Source organism: Rhinoderma darwinii, chromosome 3 (assembly GCF_050947455.1).
Source record: "Rhinoderma darwinii isolate aRhiDar2 chromosome 3, aRhiDar2.hap1, whole genome shotgun sequence".
NCBI classification, from domain to species: domain Eukaryota; kingdom Metazoa; phylum Chordata; class Amphibia; order Anura; family Rhinodermatidae; genus Rhinoderma; species Rhinoderma darwinii.
Genome location: NC_134689.1, coordinates 156572471 through 156595948, shown reverse-complemented (window position 1 = coordinate 156595948; position 23478 = coordinate 156572471). Strand labels below are relative to the sequence as shown.

Here is a 23478-nt window from a genome sequence, read left to right as displayed (position 1 = left end):
TCCGAGAGTTATCACTATGTTATTAGTGGTGTTACATAGGACTGCAGATAACATCTACTACATTATACCTTTACCCTGGGTGAATAATCTATTATTCAGCAAACGCTTCCGCATTTTTCTTAGGTTTCAAATTTTGGTAATTAGGTTTTAAAATACGCTTACATTTTTTACAAATATTAATCATCATTCCCTTTGCTAGCAAACCTGTGTAACAGGTTTTCTTTGCTAGTAGATATATATATATATTTAGAGAGCAACACAGATACCTTCACAATATGGTTCTTTGGGAACACACTGGACATACTGGTCATCTGTGAGGCTTTAGTGACATCTAGATGTCTCCAAAAACTTCTTAGTCCATGGTGTTCTTTAAATGACAGGTGGATTTATAAATATAGACTAAGAGAGCGCAAGATCAGCAGCTGCTGGCTGTTTTCGTGCTATGGAACAGTCTGTGATGAAACAGATAGAGTGTATGTTGGCACAAACAGGCTACAAGCAAAAAATTCTCCCTTCCCTCCTGTACTCATCAGGCTGGTCTCCAGGGATTCTTCACTGCTCCTTGAGAAGAGACACCATTATAAACAGCAGGCGGCTGGGACTGTACCAATTCTAAACTTCACAATTTTTCATCAAAAGAATTCATGGAGGACATTGTTCTGATTTTCATATAAGGTTGGTCAAATCTCAATACCTAATTGAATATTTCAAGAACATGAATACTGTCTTAACTAATCTAGTTTATAAAGAAATGCCAGTTGTACTTCTCTGATTTATTTTTTTATGTTTCAATTATAATTCATTTACATATTTATAAGACATATTAAATGATTCCAGTATATTTTTATACTAATGAGGATTACTGCAACCCTGTTTTAACAAACAGATAGCATAAATTATCCCTGGACAAAGCTCTTAATAGTGGTTTTATGGTGAGTTTGGGGCCCTAAAACATTTACAAGTTCCAAATATAATTCCCAAAATGTATATTGAATGAAATTAAACTATAGCTATAATGGATGTGCCAAAAAAAACACACATATTGGTCTCCGGTAAAAGGTAAATAATAACTTGTTTGTGAGACTATAACCTTCAAGGGGCAAACTTGACCTTTCTGTAGCAAGAAAAAAAAATTCAAGTGCAATTTAATATCTGTAACAGAACTAACATAACAAATTCAGTAAAACATTTTCTATTTGTAGAAAATATAGGCGGACCAAACAAGAGAAGAAAACCAGTGGTCTGATACAGTATGTATATGAGGTGACAAGATATGAAAGAGTTACAAGGTTATTATAATGATCCCATTAAAAAGTGCTGTGTGTACACTATACAATGTTTCTTGTTGGTATTAAACCCCTCTTTCCCTTATTGTTGGGTATTTAAATATTCGCTTTCTTGGCAAATTTTTGGCACTCCACAATTTTAATATAGTACCATAGACCTATTTAAATGAAAATAATTGCCCATTTTTTTTATTGCTTAGATTCACAGTATATCAATGTGTTAAGAAGAGGAAACATGAGAAAATTTGTTTTCTAGGACAGGGATGTGTAGTTGTTCCCTAACTACTATTTTTCTTACTGTTAATGTACAGTATTTGTCATTTCATTCTTCACATGTGACCTTCTGCAACTGCAATGTTAAATTAATAAAATATTACACATTTTATATATATATATATATATATATATATATATATATATATATACTAGTCAATGAATTAGAATATCATCCAAAAGTTAATTTATTTCAGTAATTCGATTCAAAATGTCAAACTCATATATTATATAGATTCATTACACACAGAGTGATCTATATCCAGCATTTTTTTCTTTTAATGTTAATGATTATGTCTAACCGTTAATGAAAACCCAAAATTTAGTGTTTCAGAAAATTAGAATATTATATAAACCCAATTTCAAAAATGATTTTTAATACCGAAATGTTGTCCTACTGAAAAGTATGTACAGTATATACCCTCAATACTCGGTTGGGGCTCCTTTTGCATGAATTACTGCATCAATGCAGCGTGGCATGGAGGCGATCAGCCTGTGGCACTGCTGAGGTGTTATGGAAGCCCAGGTTGCTTTCATTGTTGGGTCTGGTGTCTCTCATCTTCCTCTTGATAATACCCCATAGATTCTCTATGGGGTTTAGGTCAGGCGAGTTTGCTGGCCAATTAAGCACAGTGATACTGTGGTTATTAAACCAGGTATTGGTACTTTTGGCAGTGTGGGCAGGTGCCAAGTCCTGCTGGAAAATGAAATCAGCATCTCCATAAAGCTTGTCAGCAGAGGGAAGTATGAAGTGCTCTAAAATTTCCTGCTAGACGGCTGTGTTGACTCTGGACTTGATAGAACACAGTGGACCAACACCGTTGCTCAGTGGTCCAAAGTCCTGTTTTCAGATGAAAGTCAATTTTGCATTTCGTTTGGAAATCTCGGTCCCAGAGTCTGGAGGAAGAGTGGAGAGGCATCAATCCAAGTTGCTTGCGGTCCAGTGTGAAGTCTCCACAGTCAGTGATGGTTTGGGGAGCCGAGTTATCTGCTGGTGTTGGACCACTGTGTTATATCAAGTCCAGAGTAAGTAAGGTGCATATTATTGCAGTGGTCTTTATATGAACACTGACATATGAAACGCTAGTCTTAATAAATCTGCCCCTAAGTCTTTCCTTTCCCCAAAGTCTCCTCCCTTTAGGATCCACTTCTAGTTTCAGCTAAATCATGTATGCAGCAAATGCATCAAACTGCACGGAACAACTTTTTATATTTATTTTATGTACATCTGTATTGTTTATTAATTCCTATGCAACAGTCTATTCTGTCTTCTAGGAGGAAAGTCACAAGAAGATGACTGTCACCTACTCCAGTAAAGTGGCAAATGCCACATTTTTTGGGTTTCATAGACTTCTGCTCAAGTGGAGAGGTAGCATTTACAAATTGCTGTACAGAGAGTTCCTGTTGTTCATCAGTTTATATACCACTCTGAGTGTTATATACAGGTACATATAACTTCTGTCTTATGGTTACATGTGCACTGTACATATGGTATATGTATGCTTATTCTTTAACAAGGATGGACTGCCTTCTATGAAAAAGGGCCTTGTGTAAAATTTTGTTACACCAATGTCATTTACATAGGATTCTAGGCAGGCCTTTACATGCCTCTAGTCCTATTTACTGCATATAACAACTATCAAAAAGAATCAGCTTTTGTCGATATAGAAATATAAATTGCAAATGCATATTAGTCTGGTCTGAGGGCTTAATATGGTCAATTGGTGAAAGCAATGGATTCTGTATGGAATGATTTTTTTCTTCATTTAACACATTATGGGACAGAGCTCTGTTTCTCACATTCAGAGATCCAATTCCGCTGCGAACCTGCATATGCTGACAAGTAAACATTAATGTTGAATACTATATATATATATTTTTTATCTAAACAGATTAAAAATTCTGTGTTGATTAATTTCCTCATATCTTTATAGCAATCAGAGCTTTGTTTATGTGTAAGGGTATGTTCACACGCAAAACAAAAAGGGGCTGTAAAATACGGAGCTATTTTCAAGGGAAAACAGCCTCTGATTTTCAGCCATTTTATAAGCATCAAACGTTTTTTTGATGCGTTTTTTGCGGCCGTTTTTGGAGCTGTTTTTCTATTGACACAATGAAAACCGGCTCAAACGGCCGCGTAAAAAAACGCCCCATCAGAACGAAACGCCATTTTTCCCCTTGAAATCAATGGGCAGATGTTTGGAGGCGTTCTGCTTATGTTTTTTCAGCTGTTTTTCTGGGGCATTTACGGCCCGAAAAATGGCTGAAAATAAGCCGTGCGAACCCTAATACATTGAACTCCATAATAACACAGTAAGCAATATGATATAACTTGGGGTAAGGGTATTTATGATCAGGTTTAATTGTATATCATGATACCTTTCCCTGCTGATTGTCACATAGATTTGGTTTTGCTTTTGCATAAAGCTAGCTGTGTTAAAGTCATTAGTTATGGTTTTTCATATAAATTAAATTGTATCACATGTTGAATAACATTTTACAGTTTGTATATAGTTATAATCTTCATAACAAATTAGTTACTTTGCAAATACATTGCATTACTTATTCTGAGTTACACTTTATCCTCCACCAGTACAGCGTTTCTACAGCCTTCTGAGCTCAATTCTCCCAGCATTCCCTACTGGTTCCATTTCTGTACAGAGTTTGATCTGGTGATTTGCATTCTAGGCATAGTCTCTATATCCGGCACTATAAGGCCAGGATCACACAGTGCAGTTTGGTACAGTTTTATTTTTTATTTTTTATTCTTGGTGTGTTTTAAAGGGAGGACACATACAGTCAGTGTTGGATTGGGGCCCGCCAGACCTTAAGCCTGAAGGAGGAAGCGATTCTGAGGTCCTACCCTCCACCTAAACAGAACAATTGTACGTCTACTTTTGTTTTCATTGTAAACTTTGTTTTCATTGCACACACAGGAGATATAATGAGTGAGGTCCAATAGGTTATTCGTGAATAATCCCTAGTGGCAGGTGATTGGTTGCAAAGTCAGCTCCAAATACAGTTGTCAGCATTTGATCCTTTGGTACAGCCTTGCATATAGTACAAAGGAAAGTGTTAGGCCGGATGGAAATGCTGTGGATTTTACGTATGGATTTGTGGATAAAAAATCCATAACGAAACACTGTACCAACCATGTAGATACGATTCGAACAATTCTTATCTACATGTTGTGGAATTTTTCTGCACCGAAATTGACCTGTGGTGCAGATTTTAAAATCCACAGCATGTCGATTTTTGTCGCAGATTCTCACCGCAGATTTCACCTTTTCCAATGTAGAGGGGTCAAGTCTGCAGTAAAAGTCTTTAGCAAAATACACATGTTACAGGCAGATTTGTGGCTGATTTTTCCGTCCCCTGTGGACTTCGTTTTATACTAATCTTTCATTTAATACACTCCTAGTTTAGGCAAAATAAACACATCTGAAACTGCACTGTATGAACCAGGCTTAGCAGTAATCTGATACAGAAACACTACTTGCCAGAATGCAGAGCTGTAGAGAGCTTTGCATTACAGGAGCTTAGCTAAATAGTTAGACGTGTGTCTGTCAAGCTGTTGTCTGATTCAAATAGCAAACATCAGAATTGTAAATGCAGCTCTATGTTATAATACATGATGTAAGGGTTTATTCACACCTTGTAAAATAGCTCCATGTAGTCCATGCAGTATTTAGTGCCAAAAATTGGATAATATTTAATTATGGGAAGCAGGAAAACTTATTTCCCAAAAAAAACTTGGGAAAGGCTTTCCCAATAGGGATCTGATCCCATTGTTGCCATTAAATATAGGACTTCTATGTGGAGCCATATCACAAAGTTGTGAATCATCCCTAACCACAGGATCAGTACAAGATAAGTAAAGCAATGTATCATCTTTTACACTCCTCAACATTGAAATTGCCACACCAAGAAGGGCAAGCCGTAAGGTTATGCAAATCCAGGAAGTAGCAGGTGTCGCTAAGATTTGGAAATGATAAAATTTTCAAGCACCTAGCTCCAATCTGTGGCATGTGAGATGGGCATAAAAGTCAGATTGAAAGCAAAGTTTTTTTTAGCCACATGAAAATTAAAAAATCGGATCAAGTGGTGTGGGAGGAGTGTAGATTATAGCTGTACGTAAACTGTAAAATAATGATTGAAAAAAATTAATCTATGGTCAGTGTCCTTATTGTTAATGTTTTTACTTACATTTTACATTGCATTTCTTCGTCGTTGGTGGTCTGGAAAATCATCAAGAACATCAGCATTAGGAAAGAAAACAGATCAACATATAATTATTAGGAAAGTTTCTGTAACTTCTTTTTAGCTAATGCATCTCTGCTTATTATCATTCTGCTTTTACTTCCTTATATGTAATATAGACAGATGTCTCACAGGGACAGGTAGCTGGTTGGGTACAACCCACATTGGTATAAAGTACCCCCACAGTGTCATGAAATAGCAAACTCACTGATAGCATAGCATATATATGAGAAAGAAAAGAGTCATAGGCTATATATAAAGTACAAAATACAATTTTATTTGATATAATTAACATAAATAGTTTTAATAAAAAACATGGCGAGGTTTTCTAAAAAGAAGAGATATGCCTGTGGGTCACATTTGGAGAGTATACGACCATGGGTGCATTAGTATAATAGACAATGAATGACACAGGAGCATACAGGTATATATTGCTCAAAAATGTACAGTTAGCAGTTTAACCAGCACTGCTGATATTAAAGGGAAGAAATACAGCATGAAGTCTATGTCAAAGGTAAATGTGCCGTATACGGAAATCCCTACTACTGGTACAGAGTGCCATCCAATCTAAAAGGTCCAAGGACTTATAGTGATAGCTGCACTCAATGTGCAAAGTATACACCATATGCACGGCTACTACTCCGGAATCACCGGATAGAGCCAAAAGACGTACACTCACCCATGGTTGAAAGAAAGTGAAGTCGTGATCCGCAGACAGTGAAAGGCCACCCCAACGCGCGTTTCGCTGTATCAGCTTCCTCAGGGGGTCTGATCTAAACTATATCCTGTCCACCCTTTTATATTGTCCCACGGCCCGAATCGCAGAAAAGAGGAGGGATAGAAGAGAAGTTCCGGGTGTCAGTCCACATCAAAGGTCCACGGCGCATGTGCGGGATTGTTGCATAGACCACGAGAACTCAGTCACCAGTCATCATGCCCTGACTGCGCACGCGCGTCTCCAAAGACGCGTCTCCATGGAGATCGCGCAAACGCAGAGGGGCATATAGAAGAGAGGGGACCGAGTCGCGCGTCCAGCATCCCTGCTCATGCACAACCCCAAGGATGTGGTCTGTATTTGATTAAGCAGATCCATCTTTAGATGGACGGCACCTGTCCCCAGGAAAAACCCCCCGAAATGAACCTGAAGCGGCACAATCAGGGGATTAACTATAGACATCATGGTAAATATATTGATGTCTATAGTTAATCCCCTGATTGTGCCGCTTCAGGTTCATTTCGGGGGGTTTTTCCTGGGGACAGGTGCCGTCCATCTAAAGATGGATCTGCTTAATCAAATACAGACCACATCCTTGGGGTTGCGCATGAGCAGGGATGCTGGACGCGCGACTCGGTCCCCTCTCTTCTATATGCCCCTCTGCGTTTGCGCGATCTCCATGGAGACGCGTCTTTGGAGACGCGCGTGCGCAGTCAGGGCATGATGACTGGTGACCGAGTTCTCGTGGTCTATGCAACAATCCCGCGCATGCGCCGTGGACCTTTGATGTGGACTGACACCCGGAACTTCTCTTCTATCCCTCCTCTTTTCTGCGATTCGGGCCGTGGGACAATATAAAAGGGTGGACAGGATATAGTTTAGATCAGACCCCCTGAGGAAGCTGATACAGCGAAACGCGCGTTGGGGTGGCCTTTCACTGTCTGCGGATCACGACTTCACTTTCTTTCAACCATGGGTGAGTGTACGTCTTTTGGCTCTATCCGGTGATTCCGGAGTAGTAGCCGTGCATATGGTGTATACTTTGCACATTGAGTGCAGCTATCACTATAAGTCCTTGGACCTTTTAGATTGGATGGCACTCTGTACCAGTAGTAGGGATTTCCGTATACGGCACATTTACCTTTGACATAGACTTCATGCTGTATTTCTTCCCTTTAATATCAGCAGTGCTGGTTAAACTGCTAACTGTACATTTTTGAGCAATATATACCTGTATGCTCCTGTGTCATTCATTGTCTATTATACTAATGCACCCATGGTCGTATACTCTCCAAATGTGACCCACAGGCATATCTCTTCTTTTTAGAAAACCTCGCCATGTTTTTTATTAAAACTATTTATGTTAATTATATCAAATAAAATTGTATTTTGAACTTTATATATAGCCTATGACTTTTCTCCCAATGGCTAATAATGGTTAATGGTTTTCTACTCTGATCATTACAGATGGAATAACCATTATATTTGTGTTCCTTTAGCAATGATGCAAATATATTATGAGTACAAAATAAATTCGTAATGACAGTCAGTCAGGGGTATACAGCTAGGTTGGCAACAATGTCGCTCAGGGGCCACATGCAGATCTTGAGTCTTGGTCTATCATGCAGTTCTTGACTACCCACTCCCATGAGAAACCAAGATTTAGCCAGATAGTCCTGGATTTCTGGCACTGTCCTGGAAAACAAGACTTCTGTGATCTTTTCTGCTCCGCTTGTCTTCTCCAGTGCAGCAATTGGCACAAGCAGAGATCGCTACATTGAATTGGCTGGACACCAAAGGCGTAGCTAGCAGGATGGAGCAGGGGGGAGGTGGCCCACTGAGATAGTGGGGGCCAGAGGCAGGTTTGGTTGCAGTGGCATTTCCAGATTTCAACTGTATCTGCTTCCTTAGGATACAAATACAGTTGAATCCAATGCTGGAGCAGGGAGCCATCAGCTCCCTGCTCCACCAATCACTATGTAGTGCTGGCCGACGTCAAGAACGCGCCTGTCCTCGTCGACCCACATAAAGCACAGACTGGAGGAACAGAGCGATCTCCACTCATCATGGGAATAGTGATAGGTGGGAGTAGCTATGGGGATATTATACTGTAGGGTAGCAGCTATGGTGCATTATACTGTATTGGGGCAGCTATGGGGCATTATACTGTATGGGGCAACTATGGGGCATTATACTGTGTGGGTGCCAATATGGGGCATGATAATGTGCGGAGGGCACTATGGGGGCATTATTCTGTGTGGAGAAGCTATGGGGGCCTTACACTGTATGGGGACAGCCTTGGGGCATTATACTGTATGGCAGCAGATATAGGGCATTATACTGTGTAGGGGCACTATGGGGCATTATAGTGTATGGTGCAGCTATGGGGGCATTTTACTGTATGGGGCAGCTATTGGGACATTATACTGTCTGGGGGCACTATGGCGGAATTATACTGTGTGGAAGGCACGATGGGCAATTACACAAGAAAAGGTTGCCTGCAAGCAACCAAGCCCAATTTCCCAACTACCAAAAATATAGTAAAATAAATAACCTTTATTCAGCTACGTATAGCTAGACAGACCACAAACAATGGGTTAAAATTATCACTACCTGATGGCCGGACGTAAACATATGTTCCCTGTGTTAACAGGCACATGTAGTAATTGACATAGGAGCACTAGTATCTTCCCTAGCCAGTTAGATTATTAAAGTAACTAATATATGACAGTAAGTCCTGTCAGCAGTGAGTGTTTAAAATCTTAGCAGCCCCCCCCGACATGTTTCGCTACTAAGTAGCGTCCTCAGGGGTACACGGGGCTAATGGCGGCGCGAAATGAAAGAGATCCTAATATAGATGTGTAAGATGACAGATCTAAGGGTGTGTCAGGACAGGCAGCCTATGACAGCGAGGAAGACACTATGGCCTCTCAGCTGTAGCTGACCAACGAATAACCAAGGGGATAAGATACTCCAATGAGAGACAGGAAGCGGCGCATGCGTATAGCGGTGAAACAAAGACTTAGTGCAATCGACATCACCCGGGCAGTAACTATCCGAGTGAGTTTCGGGCGCATGCGTAGATAAACTAATTTTCAACTTAGTGCCAGCAAGTTCACTCTACCAGCCCAGGATTTAATCAATGGATAAAGAAGTATGTAAATTTCTGTCATCATCGGACTACCGACGACCGGCATATGTGCATTCTCAGGACACGTTGGTACTGCAGAGAATAAGGATAAGGGGCCTGTGGCTATGTAAGGGTGGAATAGATATTTACTTGCATCAATAAACAATAAAGGGCAAAAATTAATATAGTAACAGAAAAAGCGAGACCCATATATGTCCTATGTCACAACAGCCATAAGTATAGAATTAAACTGACAGCACCTATGCCGTAAATCAAATTACAGGCAGAGTTTTAATATAAGCAAGTAGATTATTCCGATTTGATGTTCAGGATATCACTGAGAAATAGCGCATGCGTATTACTGGGGTAGACGCACTTAGAATTAGGGCTAGAAAGGGCCGCTTCCTGTATAGAATGTGGTAAAAATATTAGATAGCAAGGTTAGTCCCCTATATATATAAAAAACTGCTATTCGTGAGCTCTGACAGTACTCCAAAGATCCCCATATGAAGACATGTAATACATCTGACAAATACCTCAGGATCAATAACAGATATAGCGTGTCTGTGACAACAAGCCGCTGCCACTATGTGGTCAAGATCGTGGTATAGTTATAAACGTATCACCAGACCATAACATTAGAATATGCATGGTCATCATATTATTTGGAAAATGTTTTAAAGTACCTATAATTCACTTGGTATATGGCAGGTACACTATAGTATTATAGTTTTTATATATGTATATGTGTCTCTCCAACCACCTAGTAGTGTAGATAGAGATGAAACAGAAAATGAAATCTCAATTCATTGCTGTAAAGTCAAAGAAACGCACTAAAGGTAAAGCCCTCATTTAGACCTGAGGGAGACATGGTGTTAAGTCGGTGAATCCACCGCGCCTCTTCTTGCAGAAGTCTCTGGTCTAGATTACCCGCTCTAGGACCCATTTTGATTTGGGTAATGCCCCAGAACTTGAGCAGCTTAGGGTTACCCCCATGAAATTTAGCAATATGTCTTGAAAGAGTCGTATCCTCATTACAATTTATAGTACTTATATGTCTGGAAACCCGTCTTCTCAACTCCTGAATGGTTTTACCCACATATAGCTTCGGGCAGGGACATTTGGCAACATAGACAACCCCACTGCTCTGGCAATTCAAAAATTGTTCTATTCGGTATAATTTACCATCGATAGGATTGGAGAAGTTATTAACGGTCGGCATCAGGGGGCAGAAAGAGCATCTGCCACATGGATGAAAACCCTTTAATGGTGATTTAAGCCATGTGGAAGGAGTGTTAGATTGTCTAGAATAATGGCTATGTACTAGGAACTCCCGTAAGTTCTTTCCCCTACGGTAGGTGACACTAGGATTAGCCATCACTGCATCCTTGAGGTCAGGGTCAGCAGTGAGGATAGCCCAATGTTTTTTTAGGATTTGGACAACCTGGGGAGAACAGGCATCAAAAGTGCCTATGCAACGAATGGCACTAGATGATCCGGTTTTAGTAGATTTACTCCCCTTGTTCGATAATAGGTCGCTTCTCTCAGAGGCCCTCGCCCTAGCATATGCCCTGTGTAGCCACTTTTTTGGGTAGCCACGTGCTCTAAACTTATTGAAGAGTCCATCGCATTCATCTTGAAAGGATAGTTCGTTAGAACAATTGCGTCTGGCCCTCAAATACTGGCCTATGGGTATCCCTTTCTTAAGGGCAGGAGGGTGGTGGCTTTGCCAATGTAACAGGCTATTGGTCGCAGTAGCCTTACGAAAAATGTCCGTTTGGACACCGCCATCAGGATCCAAGGAAATCTTGAGATCAAGAAAATTAATAGCATGATCATGAATTTCATACGTAAATTTCATGCCAATAGGATTGGCGTTGAGCATAGACATGAAGTCACCAAAAGTGTTGACATCCCCATCCCAAAGGATGAGAATGTCATCAATGTATCTTCCCCAGAAAGAAATATGTGAAGTGAAAGAAAGAAAATTATCAGAAAAAACAATGGTGTCTTCCCACCACCCCAAAAAAAGATTCGCGTAAGTGGGTGCACAGACTGTGCCCATGGCCGTGCCCTTAATTTGATGATAATATTTATGATCAAAAATGAAATAATTGTGAGTAAGTAAAAAACGTAGGAGTGACAGAACAAAATCGTTGTGTCGTTGGAATTGAGTGTCTTTAGTGTTTAAGAAATATTTAACAGCATTGAGTCCTAAATCGTGCTGAATATTGGTATATAGTGACTCCACGGACATTTTTCGTAAGGCTACTGCGACCAATAGCCTGTTACATTGGCAAAGCCACCACCCTCCTGCCCTTAAGAAAGGGATACCCATAGGCCAGTATTTGAGGGCCAGACGCAATTGTTCTAACGAACTATCCTTTCAAGCTGAATGCGATGGACTCTTCAATAAGTTTAGAGCACGTGGCTACCCAAAAAAGTGGCTACACAGGGCATATGCTAGGGCGAGGGCCTCTGAGAGAAGCGACCTATTATCGAACAAGGGGAGTAAATCTACTAAAACCGGATCATCTAGTGCCATTCGTTGCATAGGCACTTTTGATGCCTGTTCTCCCCAGGTTGTCCAAATCCTAAAAAAACATTGGGCTATCCTCACTGCTGACCCTGACCTTAAGGATGCAGTGATGGCTAATCCTAGTGTCACCTACCGTAGGGGAAAGAACTTACGGGAGTTCCTAGTACATAGCCATTATTCTAGACAATCTAACACTCCTTCCACATGGCTTAAATCACCATTAAAGGGTTTTCATCCGTGTGGCAGATGCTCTTTCTGCCCCCTGATGCTGACCGTTAAGAACTTCTCCAATCCTATCGATGGTAAATTATACCGAATAGAACAATTTTTGAATTGCCAGAGCAGTGGGGTTGTCTATGTTGCCAAATGTCCCTGCCCGAAGCTATATGTGGGTAAAACCATTCAGGAGTTGAGAAGACGGGTTTCCAGACATATAAGTACTATAAATTGTAATGAGGATACGACTCTTTCAAGACATATTGCTAAATTTCATGGGGGTAACCCTAAGCTGCTCAAGTTCTGGGGCATTACCCAAATCAAAATGGGTCCTAGAGCGGGTAATCTAGACCGGAGACTTCTGCAAGAAGAGGCGCGGTGGATTCACCGACTTAACACCATGTCTCCCTCAGGTCTAAATGAGGGCTTTACCTTTAGTGCGTTTCTTTGACTTTACAGCAATGAATTGAGATTTCATTTTCTGTTTCATCTCTATCTACACTACTAGGTGGTTGGAGAGACACATATACATATATAAAAACTATAATACTATAGTGTACCTGCCATATACCAAGTGAATTATAGGTACTTTAAGAATTTTTCCAAATAATATGATGACCATGCATATTCTAATGTTATGGTCTGGTGATACGTTTATAACTATACCACCATCTTGACCACATAGTGGCAGCGGCTTGTTGTCACAGACACGCTATATCTGTTATTGATCCTGAGGTATTTGTCAGATGTATTACATGTCTTCATATGGGGATCTTTGGAGTACTGTCAGAGCTCACGAATAGCAGTTTTTTATATATAGGGGACTAACCTTGCTATCTAATATTTTTACCACATTCTATACAGGAAGCGGCCCTTTCTAGCCCTAATTCTAAGTGCGTCTACCCCAGTAATACGCATGCGCTATTTCTCAGTGATATCCTGAACATCAAATCGGAATAATCTACTTGCTTATATTAAAACTCTGCCTGTAATTGATTTACGGCATAGGTACTGTCAGTTTAATTCTATACTTATGGCTGTTGTGACATAGGACATATATGGGTCTCGCTTTTTCTGTTACTATATTAATTTTTGCCCTTTATTGTTTATTGGTGCAAGTAAATATCTATTCCACCCTTACATAGCCACAGGCCCCTTATACTTATTCTCTGCAGTACCAACGTGTCCTGAGAATGCACATATGCCGGTCGTCGGTAGTCCGATGATGACAGAAATTTACATACTTCTTTATCCATTGATTAAATCCTGGGCTGGTAGAGTGAACTTGCTGGCACTAAGTTGAAAATTAGTTTATCTACGCATGCGCCCGAAACTCACTCGGATAGTTACTGTCCGGGTGATATCGATTGCACTAAGTCTTTGTTTCACCGCTATACGCATGTGCCGCTTCCTGTCTCTCATTGGAGTATCTTATCCCCTTGCTTATTCGTTGGTCAGCTACAGCTGAGAGGCCATAGTGTCTTCCTCGCTGTCATAGGCTGCCTGTCCTGACACACCCTTAGATCTGTCATCTTACACATCTATATTAGGATCTCTTTCATTTCGCGCCGCCATTAGCCCCGTGTACCCCTGAGGACGCTACTTAGTAGCGAAACATGTCGGGGGGGCTGCTAAGATTTTAAACACTCACCGCTGACAGGACTTACTGTCATATATTAGTTACTTTAATAATCTAACGGGCTAGGGAAGATACTAGTGCTCCTATGTCAATTACTACATGTGCCTGTTAACACAGGGAACATATGTTTACGTCCGGCCATCAGGTAGTGATAATTTTAACCCATTGTTTGTGGTCTGTCTAGCTATACGTAGCTGAATAAAGGTTATTTATTTTACTATATTTTTGGTAGTTGGGAAATTGGGCTTGGTTGCTTGCAGGCAACCTTTTCTTGTGTAATTGTATATTGTGCCCGCCAACTACCAGGGGTCATATCCTTGTACTGTTCTGGAAGGCACGATGGGGGCACTATACTGTTAGGAAGGCACTATGGGGGCATTATACTGTGAGGGAGGTGCTATGGGGGCATTATCTTGTCTTGGGGCAGCTATAGGGGCATTATACTTTGTGAAAACAACTAACTGGGCATTATTCTATGTGGGGGCAGCTATAAAGGCATTATACTGTGTGGAAGGCACCATAGGGGCTTTATACTGTGAGGGGGTACTATGGGGGCAATATACTGTGAGGGGCAGCTATGAGGTATTATAATGTGTGGGGGCAGCTAGGGGGCATTATCTTGTCTTAGGGAAGCTATGGGGGTATTATACTGTTTGGAAACAACTAACTGGGCATTATTCTGTGTGGGGCACCTATAGGGGCATTATACTGTGTGGGGGAAGCTATGGGGGCATTATACTTTGTGGGGAAACACTATAGGGCCATTATTCTGTGTGGGGGACACCAATGGATCATTATATTGTGTGGGGCCACTATAGGGTCATTATACTGTATGGGGCCACTATAGGGGCATTATTCTGTGGGGGCAGCTTTAGGGGAATTGTAATGTGTAGTGAGGCACTATAGGGGCATTATTTTGTGTGGGGAGGCACTATAGGGGCATTATACTGTGTGAAGGAAGCTATAGAGGCATTATCCTGTGTAGGGGCAGCTATATGAGCATTATACTGTGTGGGGCCGCTAAGGGGTCATTATACTGTGGGGGCCACTATGGGGGCATTATGCTGTGTGTTGGGCAGCAATGAGCACATTATACTATGTGGGGGCCGCTTTTGGGCATTATACTGTGTGGGGGAAGCTTTGAGGGTATTATTCCATGTAGGGGCAGCTATAGAGGCATTATACTGTGTGGGGGCCACTAATGGGTCATTATACTGTGTGGGGGCCACTATGAAATCATTATTATACTGTGTGGGGGCCACTATGAAGGCATGATACTGTGTTGCGGGCACTATGGAGGCATTATTCTGTGTGTGGGGCAGCTAAGGGGGCATTATTCTGTGTGGGGGCATTATACTGTGAGGGGAGACACTATACTGTGAATGGAAGTTACGTTAACAGCGTAGCAGTTACGGAAACAGCGTAGTTTGCTATGCTTGGCTGTTTCCGTGATACCCTTTCACTTATATGGAAGATTACAGAAACAGAGTAGCACAGCAAACCACGCTGTTTATGTAAGCCTGACCCCACCAGATGCACCTCTGCAGTTGTAAACATGTGTTGGGGGGTTGGGGGGCCCATTAATATGTGTGTTCTAAACCCCTAGCTAAGCCTCTGCTGCACACATATTATTCTTTTTAGTAGAGAGCATTGGAGGAGAGTGTGTTGTACTATAGAAGCACTTTGGCTGGCACATTTTTATGTAGACAATTCTTGCTAGCATATTTGTATGGCCAATTCTTTGACTGGCACTTTTGTAAGGGCACTGTCGTAGCTTATTATGTAATATGAGCTATTTTGTGGACACAACCTGATGACTTGCAGAATTATGGGCAATTCTGTATTAATGTTGTTACTGTACTGTTTTGGGCACCAGTTCACAAGAAAGACATAGTAGAGCTTGAGCAGGTACAAAGGTGGGCAACCAAAGTAATACATGGAAAGGATGGACTATTATACCCAGAAAGATTATCAAAATTAGGGTTAATTAGTTTAGAAAAAAAGACGGCTGTGTGGTGACCTAATAACTATGTATAAATATATCAAAGTCAATACAGAGATCTCTCTCATGACCTATTTATACCCTCTAACTATGAGAAGGCGGCATCCAGAATAGAGGAAAGAAGGTTTCTACACTAACATAGAAGGGAATTCTCTACTGTAAGGGCTTATTCAGACGACAGGGAAAGTCGGCCGTGTGACGGACGTTTTTATAACGACCGTCACACGGCTGCATTAAACTGAATGCATGTCTATCGAGCTATTCAGACATTTTTTTTAACGGACCATGTGAACGGCCCGGGGTAAAAATAGCAGATGCCCTATTTTTGCCTGTTTCCCGGATCCCTCAATAGACTCAAGTCTATGAGGAATTAGTGAAAACGGGTCCCGCACGGGTGCAAATCAGCCGTGAAAAACTACAGTTTTTCACTGCTGATTTGATACCAGATCGTGGGAATATAGCCTTAGACTATGAAACTTTAGCAGAGGAAGTTGTTACATTAAATTCACTGCAAAAGTTCAAAAGAGGACTGGATGTTTTTCTTGAGTATAATAATATTACAAGTTATGGTAACTAGATTACTGTAGATGTGCGGTTGATCCAGGAATTTATTCTGATTACCATACTGAGGTTGGGAAGAAATTATTTTTCGTAAAATGAGAAAAGTTGCCTTTTTCTTCATGTTTTTTTTTGCCTTCCTTTGGATCAACGTTGCAGAATAATGGGCTGAACTTTATGGATTTATGCTTTTTTTTCAGCCTTTCAAAATTTATCACCATGTTAGGGTATGTTCACACGGCTTATTTTTGGCCATTTTTCGGTCCGTAAAAGGCCGAAAAATGGTTGAAATATCGGAAGCAGAATGCCTCCAAACATCTGCCCATTCAGAAAATGACGTTCTGTTCCGACGGGCTGTTTTTTTAGGCGCCCGTTTTGAAAAACAGCCGCGTAAAAAAACGCCTGTGAAAAAGAAGTGCATGTCACTTCTTGAGCCGGTTTTGAAGCTGTTTTTCATTGACTCTATAGAAAAACAGCTCCAAAAAACGGCCGTAAAAAAGCAACGAAAAACAAGGGTTGCTAAAAAAAAAAGGCTGATAATCAGGAGCTGTTTTCCCTTGAAAACAGCTCCGTATTTTCAGACGGTTTTTAGTAAGCCTGTGAACATACCCTCACTGTTCTGATACCACTATATGGCTTATTCTTGGGTATTGCTATAAGAAATGGCTGTCAGGTGGCACTACTTCAAAGATACTATGAGGTCCCAGTATGGTTTCTAGTTTATTAGAGATGGGTCGTTGATTCAGAGATTTATTCTAATTGCCAGATTTGGAGTCAGGAAGGAATTTTTTTCCCCTAGAATAAGGAGGATTGACTTCCATCTCATGAAGGTTTTTGCCTTCCCCAGGATCAGCATTGCAGGATAATAGGCTGAACTGGAAGGACTTTTTTCAGTCTTACAAACTATTATGCTACAGTAAGTTGATGTATATAGTCCAATCAATAGCCCCTCAAACATTTTCCCCACGATGGATGTTAAGCTTACTGGTCTATAATTACCCGGGGAAGACCTAGAGCCCTTTTTCAAATAGGCACCACATTTGCCCTGTGCCAGTCCCTTGGCACTATACCAGTCACTAGATTATCTCTAAATATTATGAAGAGGGGGACAGAAATAACTGAACTAAGCTCTTTAAGAACTCTAGGGTGTAACCCATCAGGTCCCGGGGTCTTGTGTACATTTATTTTATTTAATTTAGCTTGGACCATATCTACATTCATCCAATTCAGTATATCAACTTATATATTAACAACAGCACTGGCACCGGCTACATCAGCTGCTCTTTCTTCTGTTGTATATACAGAGCTAAAGAACCCATTTAGTAACTCTGCCTTCTCTTGATCCCCCGTCACCAACTCCCTATTACCACTATCTAGGGGTCCTACATGTTCAGACCTTGGCTTTTTTTTCATTTATTTACTTGAAGAATTTTTTGGGATTTGTTTTACTATCCTTGGCCACCTGCCTTTCATTTTGTATTTTTGCTGATGTTATTACCTTTTTACAGATTTTATTAAGCTCTTTATAATTTAAAAATGCCCTTTTTTTGTCATGTATTGCCCCTTTTACAGAAGGTATAAGCCATGTGGGGTTTCATTTTAGTCTTTTATAATTGTTATCTATAGGAATAAATTTTGCACTATAATTACCCAAAGTAGATTTGGAAATCTCCCATTTATCATTTGTACCATTATTTGACATTAGTTCTTCCCAGTCTATGTCCTGAATTGCAGCCCTCATCCTGGGGAAGTTGGCCTTCTTAAAGTTAAGTGTTTTTGCCCTCCCAACCTGTGTTTGTTTTTTTACTGTATGTCACGTAGGGTTCGAGGACCCACTGGGCCATACCGCCTTGGCGGTATGGCAGCTGGCCAACAGGGCGCAGGTCAAAGTCTATATTTCGTATAGGGTACCTGTGGCAACTTGGACAGTAGCAAGGCAGGCTCGGCTGGGACTAGGCAGCGGGTAGACGTCAGGCGTGGAGTAGCAGGACAGGCGTGGAATACAGCACAGCACGACTACAGCACAGCATGGCACTTGACCAGGATAGCACGGAATACAGGATACACTGGGAACTAGAAAACACTGGCAGACCATTTGCTTAGACAAACTAGGATACGACAAACAATGCTCAGGCACCGCAGGAAGGGGCTTGGCCCTTCTTATAGTCCGGGTGACTAATGGGCTAATTTATCATTCAAGTCCAGTGCGCGCGCTGCCCCTTTAGGAGCGGGCACGAGGTGAGTGGACCTACGGGATCCGGCCGAAGTGAGTGGAAGTGAGCGCTTGCGCCTCCTGAGGAGGAGACTGGGGCCAGCGCTCGCCGAGCCGTGGCTGCGGCCGTCAGGAGGTGAGTGAACCTGATGGCCAGCAGCCATGGACATGACACAGTATAGGTAAAATGTAACTATATTATGATCACTGTTACAGAGGTTTTCACGAACATTGACATTCCCAACAAGCTCTGCATTATTAGAAATTACCAGATCCAACAGAGCTTCACCTCTAGTCAGGTCTTCCACAAACTGGGCCATAACATTTTCATGCAACACGTTGAGGGAATTATGACACCAATTAATATCTGGGTAATTAAAATCTCCCATTATCACTACAGTACCAGCCTGTGCAGACCGCTCCATCTGTTTATATAGCTGAACTTCCATCTCCTCAGTTATATTGGGGGGTCTATAGATTACACCAAAAGTAATTTTTTCAGTGTTTTACCTCCCTTTGTAATTCCACACACAAGGTTTCAACCTCCTCACAATCTTCACCCTCTAATGTCTCTTTCACACTCGCCTTCATGTCACTTCTCACATACAGACATACACCACCACCTTTCCTATTTGTCCTGTCTTTCCGAAAAAGTGTAAAACCCTGTAGATTTACAGCCCAGTCGTGTGAAGAGTCTAGCCATGTTTCAGCAACACCAACTATATCTATATTTTCTTTCAAAATATATGAACAAATAAGTGTTTCTGTGAGCATTTTTGTAATGACGGGGGTGGGGAGACAGACAAGTGAGCCCTAATCTACCCACCACTCAGTCCCTGCCTACTTGCAACGACCCACCCTAGGCGACGGGGTACAACTGGGCGACAGTCCCTACGCTCAATAAGTGCACGACAGACAAACAGACAAGGGTACACAGAGCTAGGGGGAGAAAGGGCAGTTGCCCACGGCAAAACCGTGAGCAACAAGAGAAGTGAACAAGCCGAGTCATACCAGGAGAGTACGAGGTGCCAAATGCAGAGCAGAAGAGTAGTAAACAGGCCGAGTCGAACCAGGAGTGTACGAGGTACCAAACGCAGAGCAGGAGACTAGTCAGCAAGCCGGGGTCAATATGAAGCAAGGACAATGGTACAAGAAGCTGCAGCAGGGCCAGGAAACCAAACGAGAAGAATCACAAGCAAAGGAGGAATAGGAAAGGCAGGTATAAATAGACAGAGGGCGGGAGCTAGCTCCGTCTGGCCAGGCTGTGATAGGTTCTCCCACTCCTAAGCCTGCCACCCTGAGTGGTGGAAGATGGAGTCAGTCTCACAGACATAGAAGCAGGTGCAGACTGATTATCTATGGGCGTTAACCCCGAAGCTGTGCCTGGCAGATCCTTTACAATTTTGGTGAAGATGCTCACAGGTCATATTTGCAGTGGTTAGCAGTGACCCTAGAAAACTATTTGATAATTTATTTGATAATATGTACTGAGGGGTAAGAATAGGTCCATATTTCTCATCTTTGAGGTCTGGTAAAATACTAAACTGCTCTTGCGATATTTCTTCACAACTATTGAGCTTGTAGTCTAGCATGTATAGAGTTTCTTGCTATCCCAGTGCTCCGTCTGGCATTCCCAAGCTATGCTAGTTATCCTGACTGGCATAATTTTTGCTTAGCAGTGACAGTCATGTGTCAGCCATTCCTAAATCTCCTCACATGACCGGTCTTATTCCTGGCTTTGTGTGACATAGTACTCAGTAGATGGTTTACGATTGAGGTGTAAGGTATACTTGTGGTGTAAACTATCTGTGGACAATGCCATGACTTGTCTCAATATTACATGGAGTAGAACAGATGGCAATGGCATTGTGGCATGATTTTTAATTACAGAATTTATTAAAATACTTGGCCGGATGTTGATCTAGTCTGATTGACATGTGGGGTCCGGAAGGATTGTTTTTCCCCTTTAGGCCGATGCACCCATGCATTATAGGAGTATTCTTTAACTTGTCTGCTTTGACATGAGAAAACCACGTTTTTATTTTTTCCCCACGTCATCCTCTTCTCCTCTAGTTAAACTAGTTTCTTCAGCGTAAGATAAACATGCAAGGTTATAGCAACAGAACCTTACCTTAGAATATAATTTTGTAGATATATCAAAAAGCACTCTACCCCATAAGGCAACATTATATAGCAAAACTACTATTTCATCAGCATGAGCACAGTGTATTTACAGAATGTGTTTTGCAAGATAAAGTAAAAGATGACAAAAATTTATTTACAAGGTTTTGTAAAAATGCTTCCCTCAACCTGCTCTGCTTTCTTCCAACAATGCAGTGGTGAGGGCTATCTCCTATACATATATGAGGGGAATGTCCGACGATTTTGGAGACAATAAGCTCTACGCTGTGCTCAATCCTGTACAGGTTTTACTTAATGCTACAATTCCTGAAGTACTTAATCTCTGATTCAAGGGGCTGAGGTCAATATTGCAAAAATACTGAAAGAAGGCATATAGTTCCTCTTGATCAGGTTAAGTAAAAAATATACTAGATCATAATAACAATAGGCTAGCTGGAAAAATAATATCAATCTAAGAAGACAGCCATGTTAGACTGCAGGAATGCTTCTTCAATGTCTTTGTGTGGGTCGGAGCCGCCTTTCTCTTTCCGTCTTACTTATTTATTTTCTCTCGTTCTTCTCTTGTCATTCCCCTTTCTTCTTTTGCAATTCTTCATCTTTAACAGAACTTGAGAATTATGACTTTCTGATCCAGACTATTTATTCTAAAGATATACTAGATACGAGCGGCTTCTGGAAAAGTTTATTCATATTGTTTATACTTATTTTGCACTTTGCATACCCAACTCCCCATGTGGCGAGCTATGCTTGAGCAATGGTATACTGTTACGCTGTTATATGTGCTATTTTATTTATTTTTTTCAATGTAAAAAAAATTATTGAACTGAAAGATGGCAATAAACATAAACTGCAAGCTTAACTAAAAATAAGATCCGTAAACCAGGCTGGAAACATCTATCGATATTAAAATATTCCTGGTGACTTGTAAAGCCAATATATAACATTTTCCATCATCTTTCTACCTGCACTGCATCTTATGCTACAAACTATTCTTCAAGCATAAGAGGGCTAAATAAACAGCATTCCAGCATTTTTCGCCTATCTGCTGGGACCCCCACTGATCACCAGAATGGGGGACCCAGGTTCCCACTGTTGCCCCCAGCCGCAAAACTGGAGGCTTGGAGGAGTTTGAATGGAGCAAAAGGTCGGGCATGCGCGATGCCGCTCCATTCAAAGTCTATGGGGCTGACATTTTATTGGTATTTGCCTAAAAGAGATGAGGAACTTATCTTATCAATAGCTCTAGTGTGCTGAACCTTAAATTTAGAAAATTTACACGTCATAAAGTGTATGACATAGACAAATGGAAAACTAAGTATCATGTAACAAAGAATGACGGCTAGTCTTTTTAAATCATATAGCACAAAGTCTCAAATGAGCGCTCTGCTTGATAGATAGATAGATAGATAGATAGATAGATAGATAGATAGATAGATAGATAGATAGATAGATAGATAGATAGATAGATAGATAGATAGATAGATAGATAGATAGATAGATAGTGCCTGTATACATGTATGTATGGATATGTGTTATATGTATGTATATTTAAATTTTTATATGTGAGTGTATGTGTTTTTGTATGGGCCCCATGATAATTTTTAAGACCTCACACCTCTACTACCTCTTGTAACAGAAAACTGCAATTTTGTATGTTGCCCTTTTCTTAGCTTTGATCTTAGCAGACGAACTGGTACTTTTGCAAAGAAAGATTGTTGTGTCCTTATATGGTTGTTTTGTTACATTTTTACATAATAAGCACAATCTTTTTACTTCTGTTGCAGATTTTTCCTAACAGATATTCATAAACGTTATTTTGAAAAGCTATCACTTTACTGTGACAGATATGCAGAACAAATCCCAGTTACCTTTGTGCTAGGTAAGTGGTTGCCACTTGTGAAATAATCCACACAGGAGCTTCTGGCGTGAAGGTGTGTTGCACACTGCATGCAGCTGACACTATACACAGTATTGGTCATGTTTAGTAAGTTGTGCTGAGAAAAACACTGGTGTTGCCCCTGGTAACCAAACAGATATTTGCTTACGTTTTCTAATCTTCACTTGCAAAATTAATTCTGATTGGCTGAATCAGACAAAAATCACTGATATTATTTGCACAGTATATTTTTATACATGACCCCCAATGTTTCTGACACATTTTAACTGGGAGCTTCAATTAAAAGAATCAGGCTGATCATGTGACACATTTTTATTCTGTAAATCTGAACTTTAGACCGATTACATAGAAGATACTAAAAGTGCTAAAATAATATATTCAAGTTATCCTGTAAAGTAAAACTTATTGGGGGATAGGACTTTGAGAAATTGAGAGCCCTACGTTTAACACTGTCCTGGCTGAACAAACATTTTAATTTAATTATGTGTGTTAGGTTGTCCCATTCTATTTTAAGTCACATGCTCTAGTGCCAGTGGCATCGCTGGCAAGGCAAGGGAACCATCCGTTCCCTTCCCCACTATTCAGCATTTTTTTGTGATGCATGCGGCG

General features: G+C 40.8%; 1 protein-coding gene across 1 annotated transcript in view; it reads left to right on the top strand.

Annotated features, from left to right (window-relative positions):
* Positions 1-549: 549 nt before the first annotated feature.
* The window catches only part of BEST3 (bestrophin 3), a 57393-nt gene continuing 34464 nt past the window's right edge, over positions 550-23478 (top strand). The window contains exons 1-4 of the mRNA XM_075856941.1: positions 550-675; positions 1203-1289; positions 2835-3004; positions 22757-22851. Of these exons, the coding sequence (XP_075713056.1) occupies positions 2853-3004; positions 22757-22851 (247 nt within the window). The 5' untranslated portion in view covers positions 550-675; positions 1203-1289; positions 2835-2852. The remainder of the gene's footprint in view (positions 676-1202; positions 1290-2834; positions 3005-22756; positions 22852-23478) is intronic.